Source organism: Pezoporus occidentalis, unplaced genomic scaffold, assembly GCF_034315485.1.
Source record: "Pezoporus occidentalis ecotype Australia unplaced genomic scaffold, CSIRO_AGI_Poc_V1 ctg7, whole genome shotgun sequence".
NCBI lineage: Eukaryota > Metazoa > Chordata > Aves > Psittaciformes > Psittacidae > Pezoporus > Pezoporus occidentalis.
Window position 1 is genome coordinate 647740 of NW_026916052.1, and position 17995 is coordinate 665734.

The 17995-nt window shown below is 41.0% G+C and overlaps 1 protein-coding gene and 2 long non-coding RNA genes across 3 annotated transcripts in view; 1 reads left to right on the forward strand and 2 right to left on the reverse strand.

The window, feature by feature from the left end:
- The window catches only part of PCNX2 (pecanex 2), a 154671-nt gene extending 142258 nt beyond the window's left edge, over positions 1–12413 (forward strand). The window contains exons 29-34 of the mRNA XM_062641709.1: positions 305–449; positions 1630–1860; positions 2283–2557; positions 3569–3753; positions 8242–8690; positions 10759–12413. Coding sequence (XP_062497693.1) covers positions 305–449; positions 1630–1860; positions 2283–2557; positions 3569–3753; positions 8242–8690; positions 10759–10932 — 1459 coding nt within the window. The 3' untranslated portion in view covers positions 10933–12413. The remainder of the gene's footprint in view (positions 1–304; positions 450–1629; positions 1861–2282; positions 2558–3568; positions 3754–8241; positions 8691–10758) is intronic.
- Positions 7799–10495, reverse strand: LOC134175584 (uncharacterized). The gene is made up of 2 exons (XR_009969052.1): positions 8755–10495; positions 7799–8058 (listed from the first exon to the last, which is right to left on the reverse strand). It is a non-coding gene; the product is annotated as an uncharacterized LOC134175584 (long non-coding RNA).
- On the reverse strand, positions 11007–17759 carry LOC134175583 (uncharacterized). Its single transcript, XR_009969051.1, has 2 exons — positions 16427–17759; positions 11007–16392 (listed from the first exon to the last, which is right to left on the reverse strand). It is a non-coding gene; the product is annotated as an uncharacterized LOC134175583 (long non-coding RNA).
- Between the last annotated feature and the right edge of the window lie 236 nt (positions 17760–17995).

Consider the following 17995-nt stretch of genomic DNA (forward strand, 5'->3'; position numbering starts at 1 on the left):
GGCACTCTTTGACTTGGTCTCTCTGGCACTGCTGCAGAGTAGCAGCACCTTGCGGCACTCTGTGACCCAGCCACCCATCCTTAGGACATCCTTCCTTCCAGGTGCCACACTCGTTCCATGGCTAATTGCTTACAGGACAAGCAGAATGAAAACCACCGACCCCGAGGAATGCTTTTGCATAAGAAGTGTGTGCTGCAGCCCCGGCTTTATACCCACTGCTCAGTATGTGGCCAATGGCTGGCAGGGGTCCAGCCTGGTGATCTGGGAATGACTTTTGTGAGTGACTGCTGCCTCTCTCTTACAGCTTGGACTCTTTTCTTTATGGGCTCCATGCACTGTTCAAAGGAGACTTTCGGATAGCGGCAAAAGATGAGTGGGTCTTTGCAGACATGGATCTATTGCATAAGGTTGTTGCCCCGGCAATCCGAATGTCTCTGAAGCTACACCAGGTAGTGTCTTCTTTTATTATTTAGTTTTAGTTTTAATTTTTAATGTAATACCTGTTTTCTGAGGGAAACACAGGAAACCTTAGAAACTGTCCAAAGGAGAGAGGGAAATGGAGTGGTTTTGCCTTATTCTGAGAAACTTCCTTAATCAAAATGGAAAAGCTTGGCTTTTATTTATTTTGCATTCCCTTACCTTCTTTTCTGTACCCCTGCTACGCATTTGAAACCATTCATATTGCAGAGCTTGACCCTCCATTTTTCATCAAAACAAAACTGACAGTCATCTCTTATCTTACTTGTGTGGACACTGTAGTTTTAGATTGAAAAAACCTACATGAATTAGACTGACTCCACTGCTAATTTATCAGTCTTTTCATGAATGGCAATACACATGTAATGCTTCCATATGTTAAAAGACAGAGCTGAGAGGAGAGTGGTTTGAAGGGTCAGTGTCATGGCTGTTTGTTTGATTATGTGAGGTTGATTCTGACCCCATTCTGTTTTCAGTTGTAAAAATCTGGCACATTTCTATTGAAGTTGCTCCAATTTCTTCAAGTCAACCCCTGTATAGCTTGGAGTTAACAATGTTCTTGCTCTGACACATGATGATTTAGTATCGTATGCTTTTATCATGCATGGTATTTATAATTGCTCTAAATGTAACTGAAGTGGAACTGCTGGGAATTAATATGAGAGAGTTTGACACAATAATTTTATGAATGTTATCGCTGGCTGTGTTGCTGTGTGACAGCTATAATAGTAACACAATATTGTGATAGGTACTGATGGATTCCCAGTCTGTGCTTTTGTTAGTGTTTTTTTGTGAATAAAAATAAGGATTTCCAGAAGAACTGTGCAACGCCCCACGTGATTCTGATCCCCCTCCAGCTTACCCAAAAGCTCTGCCTCCCAGGGTCTTCCCACTCTATAAAAAGAAAGTGGCTAAGTTGGCATCCTCTGAGTGTCTTTGCCTAGTGGAGGCATGAGATCAGAACAAGTTACAGTAAAACAAAAATTGTACCTTTCTATATTACTGTTAAATTACTTGTCTACATCCCCAAAGACATGCTGTATCAAGTCACTTGTGGGGTCAGCTGGCAACTGTTTGAAAAGCTAGATTTTGTTTATTGTGTTTTCACAAATATACCTGACTTTTTTAATACTTTTTTTCCTGTGCTACCAGGACCAGTTCACCTGCCCAGATGAGTATGAGGACCCAGCAGTTTTGTATGAAGCAATCCAATCTTTTGAAGAAAAGGTTGTGATTTGTCATGAAGGGGACCCAGCCTGGCGCAGTGCTGTGCTTTCCAATAGAGAGGAGCTGCTAACCCTGAGACATGTGGTAGATGAAGGAGCAGATGAGTATAAAGTTATCATGCTCCACAAAAGCTACTTGAGCTTCAAGGTTATCAAGGTACATACACCATCTTGCTAATATTGTGGTATTTTCTTGCTAATATTGCGGTAATTTAGGGCTATGGTAACTAATAATAGTTCTGAGCAATCTGGCCAAAAGGAGAGGTTGATTGTAGTTACTGGAATGGGGATTGGATGCTAAAAAAGCTCTCTTCAGTTGACTTCCATTTTGCACCCATATGTTTGTGTATCTGAAATATCATTCCCAGCTTTACCAGGGAGTAGCTGCAAAAGTTCACAGGACCTATTGGTGCAAAGACATGAGGGTTTGCACACACAGCTATTGCCCTTCTACCTACATTGTGTCATTCAGTGTCCCTGCCCATGGCAGGGGGTTGGAACTATTCTATGATTCTATGATTCTGCATCTTAAGCAGCAAACACTTCCACATGATCCACATGTTTTTAACCCATCTGTAGGTCAACAAGGAGTGCGTCAGAGGGCTTTGGGCTGGGCAGCAGCAAGAACTGATATTCTTACGCAATCGTAACCCGGAGAGAGGAAGCATTCAGAACAATAAACAGGTCTTGAGGAACTTAATTAACTCTTCATGTGATCAGCCACTGGGATATCCAATGTATGTTTCCCCTTTAACCACCTCGTACCTTGGGACACACAGCCAACTGAGGAACATTTGGGGGGGACCTGTCAGTTTGGACAACATTAAAAAGTGGTTCAAATCCAAATGGTTAAGGTAGGTGTTACATTTTGGTTATGCAGATAGAGACCCTGCAGTCTTAGTTCCACTGTATTTTCTATTAAAAGAGAGCAATTCCATAGTATGAGTAAAAAATTAATGGCAAATAACTCAGAATATAACAAAATAGCCCTACAAATACAGCAGAAAGCAAATTTATTACATATTCATGGCTTTTAAGCGAAGATTTCTGCATGTTCAAGACGATTCATTATCAAATCACTTAGCACTACAGACATTTCCCTTATTCCAGGAAATTTTACTGTTTATGCCTTGTAAATAAGGGCATCTTTTCTGTAACTCAGTGACATGTCAGAACATGAGTAAATGTGTTGGCGGGTTATGCTCCAAAGCTTTGGCAATATAGATTATCACTCCTAAGTCTGTTCTTGACCAAAACACTTCTAAAAATTTACTTACTACCAACGAAAACTGCCTGACTTCCCACAGGTAAGCATGATCAGTGTCTGACACATTCTGTCTCTCATTCCTGCATACCCTGTTCATACAGCAATAACTCATTCTTGTCTCATTCCCTCCACCTGGCCTATCGCCATAGTGGCTGAGGAGAGGCAGGGGACCAAGGAGAGACTATAGGAGCCACCTTGCATGTTAAGACCTGTGCTTAAATGCCAAGATTAAACCTACTGGCTTAATATGTTGGTTTCCCACCACACAGCTCATTCCCACTGAGCTCCCTCCAGTCCATTCCTCTTCTTTGCTACTCAGTTACCAATGCAAAATCCGATCTTTAGATCCCACTGTAACAGCCGATAGTTTCACTGGGCTCCAAAGCCAGGTAACATGGACAAGGAAAGATTTGGTGTGTGTTGTATAGAAGTTTTGTTCCCAGGAAGCTTATCATACCATCTTTGTCATCTCATAAAAGGCAAAAGACCTGCAGCAGTACGAGAGAGTACAGTTATACATCGTAAGGGCACTTAACAATGGTGACAGAAATTTTTGTGCATAATAAATGGATGACCACGTGTGTGTTCCTGCCAACAGAATGCGGAAGGACTGCCATGCAGCTCACCACGAGAGAGGAAATGTTGAAGAGGTGGATGGTGTAGGGGGTTCTTCGTCTAGCAGCAATCGCGCAGGCAATTCAAGCCAGAGCAGTAGCTCGCAGCCTACCAGAGATGGAACACCTCAGTTGCAAGCTTCATCTCAAGAGGTCCACCAGCGTGCAGGTACCTGCACAATTTACTTGGCTTTCTCTGTAGTCCTCTCCTGAGGGGTCATGCCACATAGGCACGGGTTTTTGGAGCGTGCTTATATCCAGTGGAAAACTAATTTTAGAAAGAGGGAGCTTTGGCTTTTCTGATGACCAAGCATGCAGAAGAGATGGCTTCCTGATACTGTTCCGAGTATTTATGGGAAGGGGGGAATAAGACAAATGTGATTCACCAAAGGTGCTGTTGTCAAACTTCTTTACATGTAACTTTTGGACTAGGAGGTTCCACTAGCAATGCCAGAATGAGAAATGCGGGTGTGAGAGAGTCTAGCTGTGCAGCGGAGAGAGCCCGTACCACAGTGAGCCTGGGATTCCTGTTGGCTGGGAAGTGAAAGTATGAAAACATCTTAATTATCTTGGAAGGACCATGACAATTTATTTGAGGAATTAGTTTGACTGTTCATCAGCACATGTGGAGAACAAACAAATTGGAAATAACTTTTTATGTTTCTACAGCAGTTACCAAAAGAAAATTAAATGTTGTCAATTGTTCTGTCAACTAACATCTAAGCCCTTCTCACATTAAATTATGGAGTCAAAAATACTGCAGACATATCCACAAGGTAGAACTACTGGCCTTCGCACTGGAAATATACATTAAGTTTGGCAGTGGGTCACTGAGAGACCAATTGCTGTGGGATCAGGACTTTTAACACCAATTAACTCAACCTTTCAACAAGTTGTGGTTATTACTGTACACATTAAAGGACAGGACTAGAGGGCTATGACATTTGTTTGTTTCCTGTTAGAGCATTTTGACCTCTCATTAAAGATAATAGACAGGACTAGAGAAAATCTTGCCCTGAATATAAATCATGTTGCAAGAATAAAATAACTGCTGCTTTTAATTGAGTTTAGCATTAGAGGAATCCTCATGTGCATACTCATAACTTGACATGGCAGTAATCAGAATGGCAGACTTAATTGTGAAATAATGATCCTGAGCACGCCATACAATAATGAAAGTTAATTATGAGTCGTTTAAAAGGGTGTACTGGGCGCCCAGAAAACCACAATCAAGAGAGAAGGTCACAGTTAAGTAGAGCAACCTGGCTTTGAGGTAAAATGAAGAAATGCACAACAAATGCAGGGAAGTGGAAAATAGCAAATGCAAATCAGTTTTCAGTCCTTAGAGACTACTGATAAGAGAAAGAGAATTGAAACAAGGAGAAGTTTCTGGCTAGCACCATTAGGGCAAAAAGATGAAAGTGGGTTTGTGGGGTTTTATTTTTAGAGATTGCTAGAAGAAAAAAAAATCCTAAACAGTCATCTCAACCCACACTATACAGAATGGCAGAGTTGTCAAGGTGTAGAAATGAGAAATGTCTGGTTTGTGTTGTGAAAAATGCAGATGACCTGTTTCTGTGATCTGATCATGAAGTAGTTCCATCCTAACAGCTACAAAGAACATGAAGGAGTTGCTATAAAAGCTATATGCTTAACTGAGCAAATCCAAATGACTCTCATTCAGGAAGGTTTTTAAGAGAGAACTGGTTAAATAGCAAGCTCTTTTTGATCTTCAGTAGGTATCGGGACACTTCAGGCAGTTCCAGAGGATGGGGAAAGAACTCATGCTATGCCCATTGCTTAAAAACCAGAATGATAGGGTTACTTGGATAATGCATGTCTGTCGATCTGACTTTGGTTCAGGATGCTGTTGGCCTGCTATGCGCAGTCCTAGTGCCCTGATTTTAGAAGGGCATTTTTGATTTGGAAGAGGTTCAAAGAAGAGCCAAAAAATGATCAAAGATCTGGGAAATACATCCTGTAGATTAAGAGCTTTCAAACAATTTATATTATAACAGATGCTTTGATCACAGTCTGCAAGTACTTACCTGGGCAACAAAAGATGCCCAAAGACTGCTGATTCAAGCAGACTTGGATGTAAGAGAGCTAAACAAATTCAGATTTGAAATCAAGAACATACTTTTTAAAGTGAGAGTAAATAAATAGTGAAACAAGCGACTGAGGGTTAAAGAGGGTTCTCCGTGACTGGAGATACTGGATGCATTTCTTAAAAATCGCAGTAGCAATTAGTAATACCACACAGACGTTAATTCCAGGCAGTTCTATGGCCCATGCTATACAGCACAGCAGACTAGATGATCACATCAGTCCCTTCTAGACTCATAATCTATGAATTGAGTGCATTTAGTGTTTTCATATTTCATATTTCATTTTGCAACCTGGTGCCACTGAGTCTGCAAATGCAATGAAAGCCCTATATAAAAGTGCAACCAAAATCAGGAGCATTGGTGGATACGTGTGGGGTTCTTCCCCAAAGTGTCCTTATTTCATGATGCAGTTTATAGAACAGCCTTTGTTTCCTAAGTGTTTTCAGGGACAAGAGTTATTTATGTGTAGACACGGGTGGTCTCCTGTCCAATGCTCTAACCACTGCATTTAGGATGAATATAGAATACTTTTGGACAGGGGTCAGCTTGGCAGTTTAAATCACAAACAGATGTTTGGCCACGTTAGCCCCTGCACAAACTAACACACCGCAGCCCCTCTGTTCTTAATTCCAGTCTGTTCTTTTTATTCAGAAAGGGTAACGTAGTCAAATAACCATCAGATGTAGAAACCAAGCACTTCAGCAAAACCCCAGGGTCTGAAGAAACTGAATCCCTGTGGAGGCCAGATATGCACTCAGCTGCCCGCGCAGCAGCCAGGCCTGACCCCAGCGCAGTGCGTGCCCTCCTTGTTGATCACATCTAAGTGCCAAGGACATTGGTAATGTGGCACACAGGAGCCATATGCATCTATCCTGTTGCTCTTAAGCAGAGACATTGGGGCTTTTATTACAGAGAATGCTGCTTTGCATTGCATGTCTTAGGAAAATTTTATTGTTTGGAGTAAAAAAAGAACTACAGATACAGTGTAAAAGGGGTGTGAAAGTGTCCAGTGCTTGCCAAACCAACTAGGTTTTAGTCCTGCGAAAGAGCTCCAGTTAGGTTGTAGACCAGCTCTGCCATCTGACTTTCTGCCAAATAACCTAAATTCCCTTTGCATCAGCATCTGAAAAATGGGGCTAATGATACCAGCCTCTGGAATGTGGGTCTGTGGATGTAAAACAGCATGTTTCAACTATATAATGTGAATAGTCTGGATATGAAATTCTGCATTACTGGAATCCTCATGAATGCAGCAAACAGTCATGTTTTTAGAAGATAGGGTGAGATTTATATTCCTTTATGCCTGCAAAATTTCACTGTCTGGAGGAGTTTCAGTGCTTCCCTCCCCTCCACAGTTTGGGTATTGGGAAAAAAAAATAAATTACCAACCTAGAAATACCTGCCAAAAACACTTGTTTCTGTGCCGATGGCTCTCAACAGAATTTCTGGCATCAACTCTCTACCCCACAGCTATAGCAAGGAAACCAAAATACCAGCTTGTGTTAATATTTGGAGTTTCCTGTAAAGCAGAAAAGCCAAGCAGGCACTTGCATGACTGGGTATGTGCTGTGTAAACCTGGGCTAGAGCCTGTCGTCAGAAACACGGGCTTGCCGTATGTGCCAGCCTGCTGTGTGCCATCTGCAGAGCGCCTGGGTACAAGCAGGTTTCTGGTGTGTTGACTGACCAGTAAGTTATTTTCATTCTATGCCTATTTAACTATGCAAGCATAAGAAATACAGAACTTACTTGTTTGAATAATGTAAGGTGTTGATATCAGTGTTAAAAATGGGGGTGTACATGTTCAGGAAGATAGTTGTCCAGGCACGTGACAAGAGCTTATCTAATACTCTCTGTATCCAACTCTCTATATCTGGTTAAGAGACACTTCAAGAGCCTTATATGGGTCTCATTCAGACCTCCAACAGACTACCCTAACTCAAGGTGTTCACATCTCTTCAGTCTGTGATATATATATCACTCTTGGAACTCAGACATAGTTTAATGTTAGTCTTAACAACTATCTGAATGCTGCAGTCTTCCACTTGGTTTAATTCTCATTTTCTCTTTCCCCATATGCAGGAATAATTCTTCTTAATGTGCCACTGTTTTAACTCACAGTTTTTTTATTTTACTGTTGCATTTAATTATACCAAGACATGTAAGTCAACGTCCCCTACTTTAGTGTGGTTGTCAAAGGGGAGTGGATTTATAGCAACACAATGCTCAGCCATTCACTGGGCAGGTTAAAATGTACATGGCAGAATAGGTGTGAGCCTGTGATTAGATCACTCTCCTTGGGCTGTCTTTCTTATTTTCCTCTCTTTTGACTGAGTGCAGAACCACTGGAGCTGTTCTGCCCAAAAGCCTGTAGTGGAAAACACAGAAAGGTTCATGGGTTTAGCCATTTGTTATTTCTGGTATTCTTGGGATTTTTATGCGGACAAAATTGGCACTGATATGCCAATAGTAATATGCGCAAGTGGGGCACTGTTAGCATGGAGTTCATCAGGACGCCACTTACTTAAATATATTAATCTTTCTTTTAAAGGCAGGAGAAAACCCAGGAGTCAGTCCATCCAGGCACACGCTGCTTTAAACCAAAGGCCTCCTGCTTCCAGTCACTCTGGACCCATTGTAGAAAACCGCCAGCCTTTCATGCAAACATCTACATCTGCCCATGAAATTGCCCGAAGGCTTTCTAGTAGTCAGCTGTCACTCCACAACTCAGCAACATCCGTGTTTTCCCAGTCCCCGGCTGTTCCTGTTGCAGGCCAGCTGACTGTGCAGGACAGAGCTGCAGCAATGCTCAGGTCCAGTCTGGCCTCTTCCACCAGCTCAACTCTCAGCCTGCTGTTCGGCAAGAGAAGTTTTTCAAGTGCTTTGGTGATTTCTGGGCTCTCAGCTGCAGATGGAGGTAACACCAGTGACACCCAGTCATCCAGCAGTATGAATATTGCCATGGGTCCATCTGCTAGAGCAGCAAGTCAAACAACTCGGGTAAGGCTGAAGCCAAAATAGCAGAATGAACTGCTGTCCTATCAGGTTCTTGAACAGTCCTCACCACTATTTGGTTTCTTCCTTCTCACTGGTCAGAAAACAATCTTCAGAAACAACATCAGGATTTTGGTATTTGTTTTGGAGTTTGCTGCATCACAGTGAAAATGAGACTGTTTAATATTAGCATGTATATGAGAGTGATGTATTTTTAAGTAATTGCATACTTAACAGCAGGGTAGCTGTTATGTATGCACCTGAAATTGCAAAATGGGGCAAAGTCCCTCTACTTTACACTAAAAACCAGGGACTTACGTCTCCATTTTCTGCAGTCCAGGTGATGAGTGCCATCATAAGCAGACTAAATGGCTCCTTCCCTGCTTATGCAGGACTTAAATTATTTGTTCAAATAGGAACCATTCCCAGTCAACAGGGCACTTGTTCTGTCCCTTGCTCTCACCAGAAATTCAATCCAGGATGTGAAAACCTTGTTGCTGAAAGGGTTAGTCAAAGAAATCTGTAGGAAATATTTCCCAAAGGAAACCTGAATGCTCTGTGATTCAGCATTTGCTAACAGCAAAACAGTTCACACAAAGAACTTCAAGCCCTCTTCCCAGTAGGCTCCCATTTCTGTTCCCATCTTCCCTGGAAAATTCAGTGCACACAGTAGTGTTATTGTTTTATTGTCTACTTAAGTACATTTATTTAACTTCGGTTGCTATGAATTGCTATCCTGAACTTTGAAACTTTCATCACAGCACTACAGAGCAGTAATGTGAGAAGATGGACTAGAGATAAAAGGGCAACTACAACTACAGGTTGAGTGACAACATAATTAAAAGAGACTTTTACATTTGGCCTATTAAAATGGAAACGAAATTGGCAACAGGGGGAGACAGGGATATAGAAAGTCCAAATCACTTTTCTGCTACTATCATTCTGAACTGTGTATAACTTTCCTAATTTTCAAAGAATTCTCTAAACCTCAAGTGAAAAAGGCTCCTTAGTCTGTGTGTATTTTGCTCACACCCCAAAACAGTAGGATTGGTATATTTCCCTGGAGTTTTGCCATGAACTGCAACAGAAGCTGACTGAGCATTACTCATCTGGGTTCAATCCTGCTTTATTACTCTAATGAACATTAATATTTCTACATGTACAGCTGAATGTATCAAATGACAAGGCATCATTCCAACTCTCAAAGAGTTTATAGCCTAATTTGCAAGAACAGAGCCAGTCTGCAGTACTGAGTACTCACGGTAGGATTCAACTTGTCTAACTTTAAGCCATCTAAAATTTGGGCCTGAAGTCACAGTAGGTTGTTGCTGTGGCCTCTGTATTCAGTGGAGAGGACAACCTACTTCAGCCTTACAGCTCTCAGGAAGAAATTTTCCCCTGGGACACTCATATCTGTCTGCCAACCATTGACAGTTCAGATGATACACTACATGATTCAATTTAGATGAGGTGAGTCCTGGCCAAAGTAACTGCGCAGAATCCAGGTGACTATTTGGCTGAAAGTGGTAAGGAGGAAGTGTTTCATTTAAAGGTTAACACAGCACAGTTCTGGAAAGTTTTTATACTAATGGACTCCTTACAGTGGGAGTGCATAACATTTCCAGACTGATAACTGCATTCCAGTTTTCATGAAAAGGTTTCTTTGTAAGCTGGATTTAAAATCTGGTGTATAAAGCAAGCCCCAGAGCAACCTGATTTAATTTCTTAGAAGTAAACCCTACTTCTAGCAGTGGTTTGGACTGGATGACCTCCAAAAGTCCTTTCCACTCTAAATTATTTTACAGCTCACTCTAAATTATTTTACAGCTCTCTCTACATGTACATCTGTGGTACTAAACCTCAAGCTCCTGGTCTGCTTTTCTTTCCAAATACATGTGTTTCCAAATACATGTGACACAAAATCCCTTGTGAATAACACAGGTTGAGAGTCCTCTGCAGTTTCAGAGAATGACATTCCTAAATCAATATTCATATTTTCACCTGTCACTTCAAAATTTAGCAGAAGTGTTACTCAGAAGTTTCTTAAACTACTTGACCTTTCCTTTCTTTCCAGCAACTCACCGAAACTTGTGAAGCAACCGATGCTACAGAACCCAGACCGCGGCGAGAGGCAGGTCCAGCCCATGCCATCTTCATGAGTCAGAACCTGGAGTGCAGGAGGGCCAGCCAAGAAGATATGGCCCTGGAAGACACCGCTTCCCAGCAAAGCCTGTCTGAGGAGCAATAAGGAGCATTTCTAGCGCAAGGGCCATGTGGTTCTTTGCATTAAAGACAGAGTGAGGTCAGGGAGCTGCACGGGGGTTTAGGTTCTTTCAGATGTAACAAGCAACCTCCAAATGTTTATTTTTCTAACTTCTACACAAGAACACTAAGGGGCAGATGTTCTTCAGCTAAAGGCCTTGGCATGGGTAGGGTCTGTAAGATGTCCTAAAAAACACACAGTGCCACTTCATCTCAGGTTCTTGTAAATCCTAGAACAATGACTACAACTTGTTCAATGTTCTTTCCCCTGGAATAGCTGGAATCACAAATCAATACAGTGGAAAATATTATACAACTCAGTGAAAAGCACACAAGACATCTCTTTCCTGCCAGAATTAAACAGCTGATTGCATGCAAACTAATTGGCATTTGATATATAACATATAGCAAAAGGCAGCTTTGAACAGGGGCAGTGAATATGTAAGAGGATAGTACAACATACACTGTAACTTAGAGCTACATCTGATTTTTGTTGAGCTTTTTTTTTCCAACAGCAAATCTCGTATTTTTCTTTAACATGTTATGCAGGTGGTAATTCTGAATAGCAACATAGCATCACAGATTGATATGCTGCATGCATTCAGCCATACTGAAATATTGTGTGAACGAGCCATGCTACACAGATTAACAGAAGTCAAACACGAGGAAAAGTATCCAGTGCATGGAAAGCCTTCAAAGCATATGGTGCACCTTATTTGCAAAGAAAGCAGCTTTGCATAAACAGCTGCTCTTGCATATTATCTCGTGCTCCTGGTTGGTTTACATCAGTGTTTCTCAAATTTCAGGCAACAGCCCCCTTGGAAGTAGCAAAAGGGCCCAGGGGAATTCTCCTCAAAGACAGGAAAGTGCAATGCAGGCTGTAATTATTGTATGGAAGTGTTTGGATTAGGAAGGGAGCAGCTAAATGCCTTTAATTGCCAGACACAGCTCAGTGTCCATGTAACACCTGTAGCCAGTAACTACAGACCATTCTGCTTTCCCACCCCCAAAGAAACTGAGCTGCAGCCAACTTAATAGTTGCATGAAGACAGATGATGCAAAAAGGGAGGCCACGCTTTTGCAAAGTTTGACAAACACTGATTTACAAGAATGAATGACTACTTTGGAAGCCTAAAGGCTACAACAAATCCTGCCTCTATGACAGCATCTAAACACACATGTGCCGTATTCTCATTATTTTTTTAATTAAAAACATTGCAGCTATCAGTGTCTTGCCATTCATCTTTACTGTAAGTATCATAGATTGTTTCTAATGCTCAACACGGTGATGTGCAGCCAGGCTGTCCTGTCCCAGTTAACAAGAAAGATTTAACAAGAGCTGCTGTAGCTAAAGTCCCATTACTGTTAGGCAATACACAGTTGCATTCTGAGCTTCCTACTGTGCCACACTTAAGATTTAAGTAGTTGAACTAAATAACACCTGCTGAAAATAAAATGATCCAAGTACATTTTGTGTGGCAGCAGTCTTTGGGTTTTTTTTTTGTATTTTGAATTGCCTTCTGCCTTATGAAAATGAGATATCTATTGTCTTTCTTTCACTTCAGATCTTGATGAATTGATTATTTGTAAAGCTCGGAACAACCTAGGCAAAATTTTGTTCACGTTTACAAGGGCAAAAGCAAAGTACTCATGTACAGCCCCAAGACGTAGTCTTCAGTGCAGTTTAGGCCCTACTAGTGTCTCCTGCAGCATCCAGCTGCAATGTGAAAGAGGAAATTGAATACGCCTGCTACCTTCTGACCATTTCTGGCAGATTGTACCTCACCTCTTACCACCCTGCTCATGAAGTGCTTCATTGCAAATGAAGAATGGAGGTTATACAGGTAGCTAGAGGACTCTTACTAATAGCCACCATCCCTGTTTCTGCCCTAGGGGCTTTTGCATGGCAGTCTACTATGACAAACCATCACTGCTTTGTCTTCCTAAGCCTTGCCTTGTGTGGAGGCAGGGGAAACAGATGGCTGGGGAAAGCACTGAAAACTTGCCCATATTCAGTTAGCCTCTAATTTTCACATCTTTATCTTAAGTTTGAATTAATTTCCATGAAAAGTAATTCATCCCAGTAGTTCTAATCAACCTAAATTAATCTGTGTATCTAGCTTAAGCACACTAAACCAGATTGGGAAACAGCTGCACAAATCCTTCCAGCAGCAAGTTGCTGTATCTGCTTAGCATGGACCGAGGCCCAGCAACATCACTTTCCCCCAGCACCACATCTTATGTGATTAATGTTTATCTCCATGGCCTCTGGTACTGCACCATAGGATACTGCACCTGCCTCATAGTTCTGACTCAGTTCAAGCCACTGGAGCATAGCTCCTTCAGGACAGCTGTATATCATGAAGCCCAATCTCCTGCTGCACAGGGTGGCTGCCAGAACAGGCATCCCCTAACTCCTTTGTTGAGGCACAAGCAGGACAGAGCAGGTGTCAAGGTGAGATTCAGAAATCAGTTCCTTTTCTAGCCATGTGGTAAGCAGTTTTTATTTGGCCTTAAATTTGTTACTGTAACATAGTGAATTGAAAAAACCCAAGGGTGACAACAGTAACAAAGACAAAATTACCAACAGTAACAAAGACAAAAAATATAAATTGAAGGTGACAGCACAAACTCACCCATGTTACATTTCTCCATCATTTTGGAGATAGTCTGCATAAGACTTACTGCAATATGTGGTGTTTTTAAGTATGGGCCAATCCTACAGAATAATCGGACATGATAGTTAGAAATAAAATCTGGAACTGGGTATGAGGTTGTACTGATTAAACACATCTTAGACCTCACACCGTGTCTGCATGAGGCAGACAGGCCCAATTGCTCTATACATGACAGAAGATGCATTTCAGGCTTTGATGCACACAAACGAGGTACCTAACCCTTACACAAGACCTAGTTTAAACAGTAAGGTGGGCAGAACAGCTCTGAATAGCACCAAATGGCACCTGAGTCCATAGGAATGCCATTCTCAGCACCATACAAATACACAAAGGCTTTAAGCCATTTTTTTATTCTTGAAAGACCTAAGCAGCTTGATACTTAACCTCATACATGAGGTGCTTCAGAACTGTAAGATGGAGGTGCCTGTGACACCTCAAGAACGCCCACCTGAGCAGTTTTGGATTCTGAACAAAAAGTAAAGGCAACTTAGACTGCTTTTAAGTGAGCTGCAGCACTGATGATAGGTTTCACAATGCATAATGCTATTGTTAAAACCTGGCCCTGTAGCTGCTCAGGCTGATCAATTTGTCAGTATTCCACGTCTGATCTCTTACCACAGCTGTGATGCAGGAATGATGGCCACCACCAACACACAAGTACCTTTCCCGTGCAGTTCCATCTTGTGTTTTGGTGCTATGCTTAAACTTTCCAGAGCTGCAAAGTCTACTGACTTGGCAGGGGCTGAAGGCAGAAGCCTGGCCATTGCTCCTCCAGCCAGCCCAGTACCTTCTTGTTTCTACAACCTGAAAGCAGTGATACTCTCATCTTGCTAGCAAGCTGAATGCATCATTTGAGGGAATCACTCAACCCACAAAAGCATTTGGTACGTGGTTCTTTCATACAAATGTCAGAAGGGATGAAGAGACAGAGGCCCTAATTGCCTCTAACCAGCTTGACTCCAGATAAGCACTGCTAAAAAGAAACATCAGGAGTGATTTCACCCACACTGGCTCAGTGGGGCCCTTGCAACCAGAGGGCACAGAGGAATGCATACAGTACAGCAGGCTACAGGAAGGAGGATAATGAGTATATAGTAAACCATGCAAAAACACAGTACAACAGCCCTTGCATTAAATGTGGGATATTTTTTGTTTTACTAAACTTTCCTTTCACTAATGGACTCTTGTTTACATCATACAGTAAAAGCCATGTGCTACATTTGTAAGGATGAAACACAGCCCAAAGATGTGGTAAAAAGACCGAGTAACATCTACCAAACCCAAGCACAGGCTGCTCAACTGCTCACATCTACTAGGGATATACTGCCCTTCAGCCCAGCTGTTGCCACCACAGCAAGCAAGTAGGAAACAGTGATGGGTGCAATGTACGAAATTCATGTCTGTTCATCCAAAAATACAAATGCTGGAGGCCTTGGTTCTCTCCATTTTGAACTACCATCTAAACTTCTATATGAGGAACTGGAGTTCTCATTGTGAAGTCTCACCTCATTCCCACAGATGGAAAATCTTGGCATTCACTGCAGTTAAGACAAACGTTAACAAAAAGGACTTAACACTGTGAATCTTTTTCCCTCAACAGGGTGGCCAGATACTCTGAATATCTTACTAAGTTCTTAGGAGGCTCTGCAGTGTCATTCACAGCATTTTTTAAATGCTATTTATCAGAATAAAGCAAGAAATGTCATCTGCATTTAGCTCCAACCCACAAACTGACTGCTCTTCTCTTGCTGGGGAATTTAAGTTAAAGATTAGCTGAATTTTGTGCAGCTCATTTTAGAAGATTAGAATTACCAGTGAAATTCTCCAGCATGTAATAATCATCTTCTCATCAATGCGTATTTTTTAGCTACCCAATTATTGCCATATTTAGATTACTCCCTGGATTGGGAGCTTGTATTTAATTACAGTATTTCACTAGTGCTTGTACACCCTTAAATCTGCAACACAGACATACTACTTATAATTAACTTTGCAGTAGGTCCAGTGTTAAAGACTCACCTCTCTTATACAGAGTTTTACAAGTCAAAAATTGTCTAATGCATGATAAATAATGCAGGCCATGTTTATGCCATGCTGTGCACAATTTGATGGTGGAATTACAAGCCTCCTTGCCAAAAAACGTCCTTGATTCTCAGGCTTCAAGAGAGTAATTGGTACCTCATATTTTCCCCTTTTTTGCACCAATTAAAACCTGCAGGTGCACTAGTGCTGTCATCTGGAATCTTGCTGGTACATCAGAGGTTATTTTCCCCAAATGTGTGCTATTAGGAAATTCAGCCCATCAGGGGAATTGTGAATGCGGTGTTTGTTGTTACAGTGCTCTCAAGGCCTTCAAATATTCTACTAGTGCAGGACCAGACAATAAATTCTTACCTCTAAAGTAAGCCCAGGTGTCATAAAAACTTAAGTTCAGTTGGAATACTACTTTCTCACTCATTCAATGTGTATTTGAAACAGGTGAATCATCTCGTCAGGACTGTCTCAGATTTAAAGGCCAGACATGACTGTTAAGGTCATCTAGGATCTCCTGCTGAACACAGACCACAAAATTTCTCTTTCTTTCTCCTGAAAAGCACTCTATCTCAGAGAGAAGCTGGGCTTAAAAAAAAAGAACAACAACAAATTAAAGACACATCAATCTTGAGATAGGTAGCAGAAACCAAGAGCCAGTGATGGCAGCAGCAAAAATATACTTGATTTAAAAGTGCAGACACTTCACTCACAGTTCCAGTGAAGGAAAATTCCACCTCCATTTTGGAAGTTTTTCCAGTGACTAACTACCCTCACTATAAAAGGTCTTCCTTGCACCATGAGACAGCAGCTTAAAAGTACTATATGCACAATGGTCAAACACTCCCCAAACTTTTTATGAGTTTTCTTTTTTTCCAGTCTATTAAATGGTAGGACTACAGTAGGCACCATGTCACTGTATGCAGGGCAATATAATGTACTTTCATAAGGTACAAATACCACTTTAAGTGACTAACTCCTAATAATAGTGGCTGAACTGGAATTTGGAAAACTGAACTCTGCCATTGCTCCTGAAGGAACTCCCCTCCCTAGCCTCTACAGAGAACAGCCAAATACCTCAATTTTTTATTTAGCTTTAAAGGTCAGTCCTCATTTAAGATTCAACTGCAGTCCCACTAAAACCTTGATAGACTTTGGGTAATTATTTAATAATTGAAAGAACTATTCTTTTGCAGCATATTTTACAGCTTAAGAGATTTAACACTGAAACAGTAGGACATCCAACACTTAAGTGCAGAGAGGTTTCTGTTTGAAAGTCTATGGCATATAGCCCTTAAAAAGTTTCCTTTGGTCCAAAGTCCTTCACCTCTAACAAGGTGTCATGTCTGAGCAGGATGCCTGAAACAGTTAAGGGATTACTGCCCCTTCAGGGCACAGCCTTATTTTGCAAAAAGCAGCCAGGAGCTTAAGGGAGTGGAACCCTAAAAGGAATTCTCTTGTTCCCAAATATAAAGACAATACTATCATCCAAATGGATTTGGGCAGAATGGCAGTGTAATAGCGCAGTCAGCAAACAAGGCCATGGCATCCTTTAACATGGCATTTACTTCCCACCACCTGTGGAGTGACAGTTTGTACAGACCCTTGTTCTGAATATGGGAAATAAAAAGGACATTCCCTCCATGCTCCAAGCTGTTTCCAGGAAACCTGTAAAAATGCCTGTTCCCATCTAGTCCCCTCCAACTCTGGGTGTCAGTTTTACAGAAACAAGTAACTAAAACAATATTTGAAAATGCCTTTAAATAAGCTGCTTAACAGTTGTTGAAAGGAACAGAAAAAAAGATAAGAAACAACGGAATTCTCAACAACTTTTTACAGCCAGAGATGATTATAAACTGTGCAATGAAAAAGTATGCACCTGGGAAGGAATTCTGCTTTCACAACACACGAAACTGATTTAAGTTTTTTTTTTCATTTTTCCTGAAGACATCTGCACAACTCATAGGGAAACACACTAATATGCTGAAACACTTCTTATTTCATCATTAACATTGTACAGAATTGAATAAGAAAAAAATAACCCCATCAAACATAAGTATCAATAAACAGACTGTAAAACCTATATAGACAAATGAGGTTATTTAATATACTATTAAGTCAAGCCTGACTTAATAAACTATAATATACTATTATATAGTATAAATAATATACTATATATAGTATATATATATGTTATATATATAAATAATATACTATATATATATACTATAAATAATATACTATTAAGTCAAGCCTGACTTAATAAACTCTACGTGAAAATACAAGTTGAGATTTGACTGAACTTCATAGACTTGAAGATTTACATATGCAACTTTTTTA